Source organism: Haemorhous mexicanus, chromosome 13, assembly GCF_027477595.1.
Source record: "Haemorhous mexicanus isolate bHaeMex1 chromosome 13, bHaeMex1.pri, whole genome shotgun sequence".
In the NCBI taxonomy this organism is placed as follows: domain Eukaryota; kingdom Metazoa; phylum Chordata; class Aves; order Passeriformes; family Fringillidae; genus Haemorhous; species Haemorhous mexicanus.
This window is the reverse complement of record NC_082353.1, coordinates 20,965,062-20,981,343: the sequence shown is the minus strand read 5'-3', so window position 1 is coordinate 20,981,343 and position 16,282 is coordinate 20,965,062. Positions and strand designations below refer to the sequence as shown.

Sequence of the window (16,282 nt, the reverse complement as noted above, 5' to 3'; positions counted from 1 at the left end):
TAGCTCTTAAGGTGGGGAAGGTGGTAAAAAAATCCCCGAACAACAGAGTGCAAAATCCCCACCGAAATTTCAATGTTTGTGTTTAGAGATAAATCTTCACCACACACCCCCCTCCCCCACAGAAAAAAAAGAAAGACAAAAATAAACCACGAAGGGAAGGAAGGAAAAACCTCACGATTTTTAAAGTTTGTTTTAGGCCTACTGCAGCAACGGCTTCACGTGGCTTTTATCTGCTTTTGTGGTGTCCTCCAGCCCTGGACTGTAAAAGCAAAGTGCTCCACACACAAACAGCAGAGGGTTTTATAGGGCAGGGTCCTTTGTTACTGCTGGAAATTAGAGACAGGTGTTGATCCCAGAAGGGACAGTAATTGCCACGCACAGGGAACCTGGGAAGCAGAAATAGCAGAGGCCCTGAGCCTTTATTACCAAGATAGCTGTAAACTCCTGCCCCAGGCACAAACCAGACCAGCCCGTGAGAAACTTGGCTCTGGTGATGACTCTGCTTCACACACAATTGGAATAAACACTTCCAGATTTCATGTCTCCATCACTGTTATTCATTATTTGCTAAGAGATGACAGAAAGCAAAGTATCATCCACAAAAGAACAGAAAACCCCACAGCTCCCCCCCAGAATCCTTAGCCTGGCTTTGCACAGCTCCCTCCAGGGTGCAAGTCCAGGCTGTTTTTCCTCTCTGCCTTTCCAAGAGAATAAATGAACAAGTTGAACAGCTTGTGATATTTGCATGACTGCAGCGAGAGCACTGGAACAGTCTGAACAGCCAAAGTCTGAAGAGTTTGCAAGGAGTAAAAAGCAGGTTGTGACAAAGCCCTCTGAAGACCCTCACCTTGCTGGAGTTACTACAAGTATTATCATTAAATCTGTAACAACAAGCAAGCCCTGTCATTTCCACTGTAGGCTCTTTCTACTTATTTCCAGCTCAGGGATAATCCCACTTTTATTAGGTGCTGATCTATCACTTTATGTACTGCAGAGGAAGAGCCCCAATTCCAGGGAATGAGAGGTTTTAGCTGAAATAATTTCACAAATGGCTTTAGTGAAGGCAAAGAGACAAGGAAAGTAGTGCTGCATTGATTGGAGCTGCATATGGACACCACCACCCGATGGCAACAATATGTTAAAATTAGACAAGATTCTTTTGATGTAAATTAAAGGAAAAACATTTCAAGGAGTGTATTTTCAGTACACTCCAGGCTCAATTCCTGTCATTGACATTTGCACGTCCACATTCTGAAACAGTCTCGTCTCTGACAAAACCTGGGCACTGCAGCTGATTTTCAGTAAATTAAAAGAGTGCCATAAAGTTATTGCATTTCACATCTGCATTGTCCAACACATCTGGGTCGCAGATTATTGCACATGAGGAGGAAGATTAGGCAACGGCCAGGTAATGTTGCCTCTTGTTCAGTTAATTATCTTACCTGTGAGCAAGGAATGCCCGAACTGCAGAGCCAGACTCGTTCAGGAGATGGAGCAGGATTTCATTTATTCATTGCACAAGGGTCACTCAGCTCCTCACGTTCCACACGATGATGCCAAATCCCTGCTACACCCAGGCAGTTTTGCACCCACGTTTGACTTTGCTGTAACACCTTGCTCCAGCACAGAAACGCTTTCAACACTCGGGAAAAGCGCCAGACTGAGGATAATGTAAGAGCTCAAGTTCTTCATTAAAGGACATGGCCACTAACGGGCCACTCACCTCACACAATAAACAGCATTTAGCGTTTTCTTTGAAGGGGACATCAAAAGGCATCGGGGTTTGCACCTTCAGTGCAGTCCCCAAATGGCCAACTGCAGGGCCTTTTGCATGTGGTTAGGTGCCTATTCACCGTGAAACACAACAAACCCATCTGCTGCCGAAGCCACAAACTCGTATTGAACAATCCCTGGTAGCGATGGTGACAGGAAATTGCCGGGGCCCGGTGTGGGATGTGAGAAGAGAAACAAACCCCTTCTGCACCGTCACACTCTTCAAAGCCAATGGCTCACCGGTGGGTAACATTCCTGCAGTGGTTTGCAGGTAACAGGAGCTACACTCATTGAAGTGGAAACCAGAAATGAAATTATGTCACTGATGTATCATTATCATAATATGGAGAGATATGGCAGAATAAAGGTACATGGAAATCTGACAATTCAGAGCTGTCATTTCTGTTACAATTAATTTGGCTTTCAAACAGCTCAGCAGCACAGCCAGAGACGGCTGCTCAGTCCAAATCCACTCTGCCATTTGTTGGCATATGAAGAAAATATTTGGGTTTAAAGTAAAAGATAAAAAATTATTGACAAATAAAAGCAGGGGTTATTGTTATCTCATTCCACCAACATAATGCCCCTTGCTACACCAAGCTGCATCTGCCAGCCCACTGCACACATTCACAGTGGCTTTTGGCTTCCTCAGCCTGGAAAAACTTCACTTAAAACTTCCCAAAAGACACCCCCAGGAGCAGATTCACCCCTGTGAGCTGCTGCATAGCACACACACTCAGGGTTTCCTCAGTCACCTTCTTCAGGCCTGAAAACCACAGCAGGAGATATAAATATAGACAAATTTTCAACACTTGACTGGCTCTCTCCTCCACTCTTTTGTGCCAGGAGAGAACAGCAGAAAGCTAAACTGGAGAAAGGTTATCCTGTGGGCAAGGCTGTACACTGAATTCCCAAAGGATTGCCAGCTTCAGATTAGGCAGCACTTCTCAGTGTCCCTGACAGCCACAAAACAAACTGGATCAGCTTCGTGAAGCACAAGATTTGATGTCTCCTGTTGATTATAAAATGTGTTTATTTTAAAAGGGATAAGTACCTTGGAGTAACAACCTCACTTGCTGAAAAAAATAAAAACTAAATTAAAAAATATCCTGCAAGCTGGCACTGCCTCCAACTCGACATGAGGTGCAATTTTTAACCAACAGGAAGAAGTTTTTGAATCACTGGTAGAAAAGTTATGAGCTGTGTCTTGAAATAATCCTTGTCTTCCAAAACCAATTCCTGGGTTATTTCATTTGCAGCAATACATTATATGGGCAGTTACACTGGACCAACTCTCAGCCACCTTTTGACAACACTGAACTCTCAAATGGGCCTAGAAAAACATCCTTTAGAGCTCCAAGTAGCACAGGGACTGCAAAGCAAAATTAAGAATGAAATGTGACACGATTTGTAAAATCAAGAGGTGACCCTAAAGCAAAAGTGTGATCAAGCCTTCTGTGCTTCCCCAGCTCCTCCCTCACAGTGATGTAAATTCAGAGCTGCTCTGCAGGGGCAAAAATGATGGCCCCAAACTCAAACAGGTGAAAAATGTGATTTACTGAACTAATAACAAAATCACCCCCCACTCAGGCTTCAAACCCAAGACCCTTTGGCTGGATTGTTTTACACATTCACACTGAGTAATGCCCTTTGCTTTCACAACAAAGAACATTTTTGTCCCCTTCCCTGCCCTCCTAATAACCATCCTTCCCTGTTGTTTAAGGTTCTCAGCCACAGCACAAGGGAGAAAAATAATATTTAAACAGAAAAAAAACCAACAAAAAAAACCACCCCAACCCCTAAACAAATAAACAAAGAAAAGCACACACAGGAGAATGCAAGTCACAAAGCAGCCAAGAGCCTCTGGGCAGCTGCAGCTCAGGGAAGAACTTTGAGCAGCAAGGCCACCCAGCACCAGAGCCCTTCCCAGGAGGGTGCAGGAATGTCACATCCATACCCACCAGGGTACTCCTGAAAATTTCCTCTCCATGCTTTTATGCCCTTAAAGCAATTCTGATCAGCATTAGAGCTGACTGGAAAACCTTTATCCCATTATTTTATTTATGTGGGCATATGTAACACTAAACAAGTGTTTTGTTCCAGTGGTAATAGACCATTACCATTTTTTAATGACGTTACAATACTTTTTTTCTCCACAGAATGATTAATTAAATACCATGTTCCATTTGAAGCTAATTCTATGGGATACAAGTTTTTACATATATATTAAAAAAGCTAAATATATACACACACATACAACAAAATATAACATTGACCTTAAACTTTTAATGGCCTCTCTCCAGTCCTAAACTTCCTGCTCTGCTCTCTTTCACTGGAGAGACTGTCAAATGTGCATGATCAATGGCTTCAAGCACAAACAGATCTTTCATTGACTATCAGACAAATTGGAAACATATAAACTTTGAACACCAACTCCAAAGCCAAATTAATAACAGTGCTCATTAGCTCTACCTCCCACCTTTCCTCTTCCTTCTGGAATAGCTGGTCTGGCAGTAGAGCACAAACTCTGAAATGCCATCCTAAAAATAGAAAGCAAGAAAAGAGGAAAAAGAAAAGGGGAGGGGGGAGAACAGGAACTGAGAGACTAAGCAGAGTGAGAAGCTCTGTAATATAAAACTGTCTCCAGCTTCAAAGTCATCAGCCAATCATAATCCAATAAATGCTATTTTTTCTTTCTAAAATCAGAACACTCCAATGGCTATTTTTATTCCTGTTTAGAAGCAGCTCCCCCAGCAGGGCCTTCAAACCAGCAGAGTCTGGCAGGCAAAGCAGGGACTCACAGGACCCCACTGCAGGCCAGCATTTCCAAGACCTTCGCTGGCTCCATGGGTTCATTTGTGTCTGGCACCAACTTTGTTTTACACCACAAACCCCATCAGAGAACAAATGGAGAAGTAAGGGAGGAAACAAAGGGGATGTTTACATGGAACTATGCTTCCAACCCTATTTAAGGATGCTCCTTTCATGAATTTCTAACCATCCAAATGGCTACTCTGTTCCAATACCCTAATACACATATTTTCCACATGCAGCCACTGGGAACTGCAATATGGATAGTTTGAATTAAAGCTGGTTCTTGGGTCACTCAGACATTCCAAAGATAATTGCTGAGACCCTTAACGTACTGAAAAATCACAGCAGAAAGGCTCCAGGCTTATCCTAAGCCTGGAAAATATGGACAGAAAATGAAATTACATCTCTTGAGGTGTATCCTCAGCACTTTCTTACTTCTTTTGTGTGGAGAAGCTGTGAATGCCCCACCAGTGGAAGTGTTCCAAGGGAGGCTGGAGGGTGCTTTGAGGAACCCCAGTAAAAGATGGGCCAGGACATCCAGGGAGCTGGACAAGATGAGCTTGGAAGGTCCCTTCCAATCCACACTGTTCTGAGTCTATGATTCTAAAATGCTAGAGGCTTCTCCCTCTGTTTAGCTCAATATTAGCTTTATGAATATAAAGTCCCCGTGTTACAAATTACTGGTGTAACTCAGAGAGAGCAGCTTTTGAACTGATTCCTGTTTTCCATCCAGAGCACAGGAAGATGCCACTTCAGTCCTGGATATGGAAAACTGCAGCAGGCCTTAGGATGACTGCATCCAAGTGCCCTTTGCCCTCATTAGCCTCAGGTAAATCAACCCCATTCTCAGGACTTCCCTCTCCCCCCATCAGCAACAGAGGGTAAAAATCCTCCTGCTATAAAGGATTTAAGATCAGAACTCTGGTATAAAATGAGAGGCCACGAATGTTCCCCCTTCAAAAGCACATAATGAAAAGGTCTTTAAGAGGACTCAATGAATATTGCATAGTAAAGATTTATTATTATTATTTTTAAATGGGAGTAGCTGCCAGCTTTGGAGCTTAATTGTTCTCCTTCAAGGAAACTAACCATGTAAAACACACAGGGAAAAAATCCAGAGGCTGTTTCACTCTAAGCTAATCTAAGTAACCTTGATCTCAGATGTTACTTCTCCATCCTTAATTTTAGTGAGGAGATACATTAAATACTCTGTTTCCCACAGCAGGGCTTCAATATCATCTTGCTTCAATAGATTTGGAAAGAGCATTTCTTTCAAACTTGTAAATGATTTAAAAGAGAACGTTTAATTAATAATGTTGTTTCCAGCCAGATGGCCAGCTATTAGTTTTCAGTCATCTCTTTCAGAACCATTCCCCACAAAGTCTTCAGATGCAAAGGAGTTTTGAAGCAAATGGATGTGAGTGCTCAACACTCAGAGACTGCCAAAACATTCAGTAAAAGGCACAGCTAAAGGCACAGAAATTACATTTTTCCAAGTGGTTTTGCAGCAAGTCATGGTTGTAAAAAGCCCACCAGCAACAGACACACATTTCTTTCACATACCATCCTGTATTTGGATGGCATTAAATTCACATATGGCTATAGAATATTACTTAACTGAAAACATGAGGCTACATGTATAGAGTTTCCCCTGGACTTGTGCTAACAGACCTCAGACTGGAGCTCAGGAGCAGAACTCTGTGGTATGATGTGTATCAACCAGTCAAAATATTCCATGTGTACAGGAGGCACTGCTACAGAGATGAATAGATAAATATTAGGCAAACCCAGCCAAGGTTTACCACTAAACATCTGTGGAATTCTAATATTCTCACTGACGTAGCACCTACATATTTTCAAAGAGAGCTTCCAACAAAAATTAAAATTGCTTTCTCAGTACAAATGAGATGGTGTACTCATTTTCTGCTGCTGGGCAGCAGCAGAAAGCTTTTTAAAGCAGCGAGGTAATGGGGTTTGCAACAGGTTTTTAAAATCCTGGGATTTTAAGAGCTTTCCCAACTGTATGTAAATTCCCTGACAGGCAAGGACTGCATCTGGAAGTTAGTCAAGGTACAAGCAAGGTGCAGTGTTTTGCTCACAGTTACACAGTGGTGTGGAACAAACCCTGATATTTTCAGCCTTCCCTAACCACCAAGTGCATTCATTATGCAGCAATCCACAACTGAAACCCCATCTTTATTCAGTTATGATTGGGAAAAACAAAGATGCAATTGCAATTCTATACCTGAACTTTCAGCCTGTAGTTTTCCCAAACAAGCAGAACCAGGCTTGGGGAAAAGCTTCAATGATCAGCTGTCTACCTACACACGAGTTATTTATGGCATCTAATTCAGAGCAAAGCTCAGCTCAGTTTGCAGAGTGCCAGCAGACTTTTACTGGCAACAGAAACCAGCTAGAAAGTTGTATCCGCTCCAAAAGGTGGACAGTGATTATCTGCTCTTTAAAATTTGCCATTTTGCTGTGTAAAGCTTCATTCTACCAGAATGGTTCCACATCTGGTTTGCACTTTCTACCATTCTTGTGCAAAAACTGGTTATTAAAACAAAATATAACTTTGATCAGAGAACAATGATGCTAAGCAGGCCAACAGGAGAGATTTGGCTGATGGTGAAGCCTATGCTGAGTAAGTCAGGTAAATTTAGGCCAGAAAGATCAGCCAAGTCATCTCTAAGTCTGTTCATCCCAAGCCTGTGGAACTCTTACATGGTCATTAATCCACCATCTCCAGTGCCCACTGGAGTTTTGCTTGAAGGTTCCAGGCCAGCATCAACAACCACTCCAGACTTTTTATCCCACAGGCTGCTGGTTGTTGGGAAAGCAGGGACAGATGCCATCAGCAGACCTTGTGCTCTCCTGAGTTCAAGGCCTGTAATTGTGGGGGGCTTTATCTAAAAACCTTTCTGCTTCCTGAGCTTGTGGAGCTGTGGGGCAGAGGCACACTGGAACAAAGGCTTCACCACTGGTTTGAAAGCTGGTTAAAATGGTTTAAAAAAGGACAAAAACAAACACAGAAGAGCCCAATGCTGCCTTCTGCCCAGGCACAGGATCACCCACTCCAGAGGTACCTCAGCCACCAATGTGAAGGGTCTCCATCCAGCCCCACCAGTGCCCATCAACAAACCCTGAAATATGAGTGAACTCCACTGAAAATTAAATGTTTTACAGAGAGGTATCATTTTCATCAAACTTCCAGCTAAATCCTGCCTGGCTTCCTGCCAGATTTCCAGCCCAGGCCTGACAAGTTCATCTTCCTGGGGCTGGAGCCCCCAGGTCTCACAGACTCTGCTGGGCAGGCTTCAAATCCTGCCAAGAACCCACCGAAGTCACCAACTCTGAATTTAGAAAAGTGAACAATATTCAACCTGCGAACACCTCTCCCCTGTTTCCAGTTCACTGCATTCCTGTGCCAGCCTGACTCTCCCTCTCCAATGTACTTGCCTGTACATTGGAGTAAATTCACTGAAATCCATGTAACTACACAAACACACAAAGAGTGGGAAAAGCCTCCAGCTGCTTACTAGCCTTTCACTTAGACTGAGTGCTTTTCAAACACGGATAGAATTTTTCAGATACTGTTTGTTACACATGTGCTCTGCATCTCGAGTCCAGGGGAACAACAATTTGTTCAACAAATAATAAAGACCTTTCTGTACAGTTCCATACATGTGGAAACCATAGACTTTGTATCCCTATGAAAAAAACCCACATCTGGTCTTGCTCGGAATAACAAACTAAAGGTTCTTGTAGTTGGGTCTTTGTCTTCCCACACAGCAACACTGAAATTCCAGTTAATGGAGGGAAAGGAAATTTGGGGAAAAAAGAATTCTCCAGCTGTTAAGTAGATAAAGCAACAACAGTCACACGTTCAACACAGAAAAAGAGGCATTCTCATGCCACAGATGTCCTCCTCTCAGCCCAATATTTTTGTGAACCTAACATCTGTGAAGAGTAAGTGAATTTCTCTTTTCATGTTCAAGCAACTAAAACAGGAAGGACAAAGTTTCTCCTCTTTTGTTGTGAAAAAGGAGAGTCAGTGTCAGCATCCATCATTCAACCACTGCTGGCTGCAGCTTCACCACAAAGGAGGAAATTTCTGTTTTGACTTCCTTTTTAAAAAAAGACTGAGTTATGGTTAATGAACGTCACCACTGCAGAGAGAAACATCGACCTTTCCCCTGACGCAACCTGTAAGGAAAATTTACTGAAATTCTCAACTGCAAATTATAAAGTGAGCTAAGGAAGGTTCACCCACTATTTCTAACCTGAGAACCCTGGAGAAAGCAAGAACCCCAGGGAGAGGATCCTGCCACAACACCCACTGTAGCACCTCTCTCCAGGATTCACACCCCTCGTTTTCCATAAGCTAATCCATGGTCCCATCACGGGGTCAGGCACCCAGCCCACCCGTGCAGGTGCTCCAGGACAATCTGGGCACACACAGGGCACAGCTGCACCACCTGGGACATGTCCCCTCCTTGCCCTCATAACCCAGTGCTGAACAGCAGGTGAGCTGTGAAGGCTTTTTTTGTGACATACCAAATTGATCAGGATCACCTCTTCACCTTTCCTGGACTCACAGAGGCTCCATTTCTCCCAGGCAGGTTTCACTGGAGTTTTATGCACGTTCTTTCACAAGGCTCACTCACCAGTGAGAGATACAGGGCTGCTATTACTATGCAGGAATAGGCTATTCCCACTCACATTTGTCCTCTGATGAGCCGAGTCTTTAAGACAGAAAAAATGAGCTCTGCCTTTGTATTGCTTTTACAGAGGCACAGTACCTGGAGCAGTCAAACCTCCCTAAGGGCAAGTCCCACCACTCTGGGGGCAAAGAGAGGCCAGCAAATGAGGATCCGGTCTGAAAGGCTTCACAACACCTTTAAAAGCAGCAGTACTGCAACAATCCACACATGATTGGCTCCTCAGCTACACAAAGCTGTGCGATTATCACCAATTCCAAAAGGAATCAGCGAACACCTGCTGGACCTGCTGGAGTCACCCCCTGGAACTGCAGGGTCTGGACAGGAACTTCTGCCCTGGCCTCCCTGCCCATCAGCACAGGCAGCTGGGGACTAGAAAAGGGTTTTTTACAAACACATCAAGGCACACAAGGACAAAAGTTAATTAGGCCTATTCATAAGCCTGGCTGGAGGAGTGCTGCATCCCATCCCAGAAAATTTAATTGCACTCAGTAGAGGAAAGCTAAAACATAGTAATCATAAAAAAATAACCCAAATAACAAAAAGAGATAATTTGGGAATAAAAACTGATTTCAATTTAATTCGAGCACTTGTTGGCCCTATTTATTTCATCAAGTAGTTCATGCGGGATAATGGCTTTACTGTGCATCTAACAGCATTAGAAGTTCCTAATAAATTAACAAGTGAAAATTAATGGCTGCTCAGTCCATTAAATCTCGTTAATTTTATTTTTGTTGTAATAATATAGCAATCACAAGTTTACATTATTAAACCAATATTTATTAGAAGAACTCATTTTAATTGGATCCCTGATGTGATAATCCCGTACAGTGTGTATTTCTTTATTTCATCAGGTTTTTTGCATTTATTTCTCATTATATTTAAATGACTGTGATATTTAGGGTCTTTTCCTAATACTATGAAAGTTAAGCAACCATTTTAAACATTTTGTTTCACACAGATTCAACACTTACTACACAATATAATGAGAACATCATGAGTCCCTTCAGAAGCTATTTAACTCTTTTAGTCTCTTGAGAAAGGGCAGAAGAATGAAAGACAGAGATATGAATATCTGAAAGCATCTTAACAAATTGTAAAATCAAGTTTTCCCTCTTAGCCCCTCAGTTGTTTTTCAAGACAGGAGTTTTATCACTGGTTTTAACGGAAAGTGTGAGCTGCCCTGCACAACTCAGGTAAAAAAATAAATATAACTGTTGGCAAAAGGGTCTGAATTGTAGTGACTGCATGACAAACTACAAAACGGAGGAGACACCTTAATAAAGGGCTGCTGTGCTATTCCAGCAGCAACTCTTTTGAGGGGAGGGAGCACAACTCCTCCCCAGCCTCCCTGCTCTCCCAGCTCCTTGTCTCTGCCACAATAACTGAGTGTGTAGCTGCTCCCTAGCTGGCTGTACCAATATTATTGCTCCAGCCTGACAGCAGTGCTTTGTTTTTGGGAATGCCATCGTGTGGGATACAACAACTCCACACACATCACCCAGGCTGATGTAAGAGGCAGGAAGAAGTGCAAGGGGGGGAGAAAAAGTTGGAGGGGCTGCAGGGAGCAGAAACCTGTGCCCAGAGAGGGGAGGTTGACCTGTGGGGAGATGAGAAAGGCACTGATGGACAAACAGGACTGCAGGCAGAAAGTCAAGGAATCACACAGAAAAAGCTGAGTTGGAAAGGACCCACAAAGATCACTGAGTTCAACTCCTGGCCCTGCACAGGATCATGCCAAGAGTCACACCCTTTGGCCAAGAGCGTGGCCCAAACACTCCTGGAGCTCTGTCAGGCTCAGGCCCATGTGCACTCAGTGTACCTTCACCTCCAGACCTGACCTGCAGAGTCCCACAGAGGCCACCACAGCTGGGCTGATGAGGGCACTGCAGCAGCACAAGGGTTGGCCAGGGCTGTAAAACCTGCCCATAAAGCTGGGGCAGGACAGAGGTCACTGACACGGGTTTGCAGCAGGAAAATCCCCGGCAGGATGGAGCTGAGCAGGGTGACGGCAGCCAGGGGTGGTAGCACACAGGGACGGGGCTGTAACCACCCCTGCACACCAGGGCTGAGCCCCTGCAGGCACTCCCAGACAAGGCCATGAAATATTAAAGCTCCTCACACTCAAGGACAGAGAACTGAAAACAAGGTAGCTTGAAACTAGCACTGAAAAATAAGGAAATTTGCACATGGACACACAGAGCTGTGACTGGTCCTTTGCTGGTTACGGCATCAGATGGACAGCAGCCCCAAAAGGAGTGTGCAATCAGAGAATATCCCCAGCTGGAAGGGACCCACAAGGAGCAAGGCCAAGGACCACGGTGTGAAACCACAACATCCTTCAGGGTCTTGCAGACAGCCTCTGCCACTTAACATCCTCAGAGTTTTCCTATTTTCCTGGTATCACCTCAAACCTAAGAACATGATCAAGTCCTGTAAATACGGTGTGGTCAACTCCCAACACAACCGAAGCTGCACTCACACCCAACATGTTTCTGAAATATTTATGTTCTTTATTATACTTATTCATTAAGTTCCTTGTCTATTATCCCTGGTTTTCCCCACCAAAATGTAAATCATTTAAGGAACACCTTGTTCAGTGGCTTTTAAGAAGCAAATGTGCCATGTTTCCATTTTAATTGGTACATTTTGCCCTTATCAGATGAGTTCCACAAGAAATAACACCCACCTCTCTTCAAAACTGCTTTCTAAACTAAAAAAAAAAAAAAAACAAAAACAAAAACAAAAAAACAAACAAACCAACAACCCACCACTTAAAAGGTGTTCCTTACATACAGGAATCCTGGCTCCCCTAAAACCACTGGTGATAGCAAAACAAATAAATACAGTAATGAGTTCAAAAGAAAAATGTGCATATGAAAATATATTACAAAACGTCAGGAGATTTATGTCTTTGTGTGTGTAGCACCACTAAAGCTCTTGAAACAAAGCATTTACTATCTCATAAAGCAAGACTACAGACACTGCACAGCTTGTAGAAATTACCGAGTGTCCATCACATGGTCTGGTTTCTGCAGATCAGACCCTAAAAATGTTGAGCTGAACACTCATCAGACTTCATTTTCAGGGCAAATGCTGCTGGTTTCTCAGGTGCACAAAACGGCCTCTCTTCTGCTCAGAACAGTGCTAGAAACTCAGGCTTTTGCAGGTCTGTATGAATGTCAGATGTAGGTGCCATTCTTACCACATTTTTGGGTCTCAGAAGAGAACAGAGCCACCTAAAAATCCTGCAAGCAGCTGGAGCAGATCACTGCCTGCTCACAGAGCAAAGCAGAGAAGCCACAAACACGCAGCTGCCTTGCTGGGTAGGTGTTAATGGCACACTTGTGCCCAGGCTGGGCTGAAAAGTGATAAAAATGCCCATCCTGAAAGCTGGGCTTTCAAGATAAGCAACTGCGACAAAGGATGCATTTTAATGGGCAGAAGAATGGGTGTTCTCAACTTTTATCACCCAATACAGGATGAAAAAACCCTTCTGCCAGGGAGACCCACGACTCACTAGGTCAGCTCTGACACCAAAGGCCACCAGCTCAGGGCACAGAGGTCTAAAGAAAGGTCCTGCTGGGGCAGGATGGGCTTTGGCAGCTGTGCCCAGAGGAGGGGGGAAGGAAGATCCTCTAAAGGAGCCCTCCTGTGCAGCAGCAGCACCAGAAACCATCAGAAGGTCTGAGACCAGAGTTTTTCAGGTGGAAATTACTTCCTCTTCCAGCAGGAAAAATCTTTCTTGCCAGGAGAGTCACACTGAAGTCCTTGAAGGCCCCTCCAGCCTTTTGCTGTCTGCCACAGGTTCTCCCAACAGAAAACCTGGGGTGTCTGCCACACCACCTCAGAAATGGAGCACTTGGAGAAGTAATACATGCTGAGCAAATACACAAGCAAATAAACTAATTCCCTGTTTACTAATCTGTCAGGAGATAGCATGTAGTACATGCTTCCAGATCCCAGCAGATAAACATGACAGCAGGAATACATTTGTTATTCTAATTCCTCAGCCCTACAACAAAACAAATATTTTTTTCCTGTCCTTTCTTCAAACAATCCCACCTGATCAGTCCAGGAATTTGCTGCGTAGCCCTCATTCCCACAAGCAGTGTTTCTGCAAAGCTCGAGCCCTTTTCCATGTGAAACTTGCTCTGTCTCATGGATACAATAGCTAATTTTGGACTTACCCTGCTCCTGCTGGGCCAGAGTCATCACTGGCATGGCTCCACTGTAATTCAGTCTACTGATGCATTACAGACAATGCACAACATGAGCTAATCCTTAATGATGCTTTTCCCCCTTTCCCCCCTCCCCAACATATTATTTGAGTAAATAGTAAAATGACATACGTTAAAATTATTAAATGAAAAAAACAAACGGCAAACTAAAACCACGCTAAAATCGCCTTGCAAACACTAATTTCAGATGACACAGTAATCAGATTCACAGATACATTAGGACAAGCAGTGCAGCCCAGAGGAAAAGGCACAGCTCTTAAAGTCACAAGGCCTGGTCAGAGCTGCAGCTCTGCACTGACTTCAGAGAGATGGTTCCATGTTCCCACACCATTCCCCAACCTCTGGCACACAGATGTGAACATCTCAGCACAGAAAACCCAACCACGGTCATTTCTAAACAATAAAAAAGCAGATATGAAGTTGTGTTTAAAAACAAACACCAAAGTACAAGTGGCTCCCACCAAAACAGGCTGATGCCTCCCCCCATATTGGGGTTTAAGATCTGCAGGATCCCGGCTCAGAGTCATAAATGAACATGAAATGTTTTAATTTCTGCACAGATTTTCTTTAACAGAGGAGGGACAGCCAGGACAATCTCTGAAGGTGAGTATTCATGACTTGCAGTACATGTTTCTATTGTAATTTATTTTCAACCTTTACTTTTTTTTTTTTTTAATAAAGCATTGTGTTTGGCCCAACTCTTTTCTTCCTTTAAATCATAAAATATCAAATCCTTCCTTATCTAAACCACCTCGTTAGGAGTCACAGAAGTTCCAGGGGCCCTCATGCTCTGCTCCCTAACGGGTCAGCATCAGCCAGACACAATACCCAGGTCACAGCAGCAGGGCTGCTACAGCAATTTTCTTCTTTTGAAATGGTAAATATTTCAGGGAAGTGCTTTAAACAGGGAGTTATCTACGTGGAAAGCACGCCGCTTACCAAGAACTTTAAAAATATAGGTTTTAAGGCATTTGTATTGTGTGGTGGCTCTACAGGTTTTGATTTCTGCTTCAAGTAGAAGCCGGAGCAACTCTAACAAAGGCTGAGAGCTCTCATTTGCATTACTGGCCAAAATCTTAGCCACAGTCATTCAGCACCAAAAAAGATAAGGAGGCTTTATTTTTCCTTTTAAAAAAACACTGCAGTTGTTGGAAGAAAATTTTAGGAGCTCCAAACATCCACATTTCTAAGCTACTTGCTTCACTTTTTCATGCAACAGATGCTGCTTTGTATCAGCTCCTGCATATTAAATCATTCTGACAACCAAGAAAGCATACATTTGTTTGTGCCAGAGAGAAGCATGAATACACACACACACAGAGATATCTTCTCACGCAGAAGCACACAATTATGCAGCATTCAAATATTTGGGATGAACTTTGGCCTTCGCTTTAAAAAAAAAAAAAAAAAAAAAAAAGTACTCTCAAACAACAATCAGGAACAGACCCGGCAGTCATCTGGCTGAGCTCACAGAAATCAACAATCTGCAGCAATAAAACACCACTTGTGGGCAGCCATTTGAAAGTTACTTGGAAAATTATTCTTAGATGGGATAGTTTTATACACGTCATTAAGATTTATGATGGTCCTATGGAACGAGTTCGGAATGGAGACTAAAAATAAAATCTATGTTCATTCAAAAAATGAAGGAAAAAATCAGTTATATTCACCCTCACATGTGTGGGGTGTTTTCTGCGTTCCAAACGACCTCCTTCAGCTCTGCCATTTGCATTCCCGATTTAAAAAGTAACTCGAAAACATCAGCAGAGCAGGGCTCTAAATCAGCCCTTCAGAGGAGTAATAAGAAGAAGCCAAACAACCCAAACAAAACCGTTTTCCTGACGCACTAATCACAAGAAAATCGTAATGCAACAGCACTTGAGAACACGCTGAAACTTCTGACAATGAGAGCACCCTCAGCGAGTGCAACTGATCTGCAGCGCTTCCAACTTTTTCTTTCTTTTTCATGATCTCGGCTCGAGGCATATTTTCTCCACTACGTTTTTTTCTCTCGTTACTAGAGAGTAATTCAATTCTGTAGCCAGTTACGGGGTTTTTCTTAACCAGATAAGGAGCAGGCAGAGAGGACCAACACCGCACCGAGCGCGGCAGGGCCGGGACGCCGAACGAGCCGCGTCCCGGCCGTGCCGGAGCTCGGGGTTCCCTGCGGGTCCCTCGGGGTCCCGCTGCTCCCCCGCATCCCGCAGGGCCCCGGGAGCCGCGCCCTCCGCACCCCGGTACCTGGGGATGGTGATGCATTTGGTGTTGATGTTCTGCGTGGTGATCGCCTTCTCCAGCTCGTCCAGCTGCCCCGTCTTCTTCAGCTTCTTCACCAGGCTCTTCACCGCCTTCTCGCACCATTTCTCCTCCTGCCCGTTCTGCTCGCCTTTCTTCCAGCCCAGGAGCCGCTTGACGATGGGAGGAGTGAAGGGCAGGATGGAGGACATGCTGGCTGTGCCGGCAGCGCCCGCCGCCGGCTCCGCGCTCTGCCCGCGGCCCCCCGCGCTCTGCCCGCCGCCGCCGCCTCACACCGCGCGGCCCTGCCCGGCCCGGCCCGGCCGCTCCCCGCCCGCCGCTGCCTCAGCGCCGAGGGCCCGCGGCTCCAAACTTTGCCCGGAGTTCGCCGCCTCTCCCCGGCGGCGGCGGCGGCGGCAGCTCCCTCCTCCTCCCCCTGCTGCCCCGCTCTGTGTGCGCGGAGAGGCGCCCACTCCAGCTCATTCCCAGTCTGTCTCT

General features: G+C 44.5%; 1 protein-coding gene across 2 annotated transcripts in view; it reads right to left on the bottom strand.

Annotated features, from left to right (window-relative positions):
- Positions 1-16,075, bottom strand: part of SMAD3 (SMAD family member 3) — a 69,381-nt gene extending 53,306 nt beyond the window's left edge. The window contains exon 1 of one of the 2 annotated variants that reach the window (XM_059858722.1): positions 15,791-16,075. In XM_059858722.1, coding sequence (XP_059714705.1) covers positions 15,791-15,996 — 206 coding nt within the window. In that variant the 5' untranslated portion in view covers positions 15,997-16,075. The remainder of the gene's footprint in view (positions 1-15,790) is intronic. The other variant, XM_059858720.1, reaches the window with a different exon arrangement.
- Between the last annotated feature and the right edge of the window lie 207 nt (positions 16,076-16,282).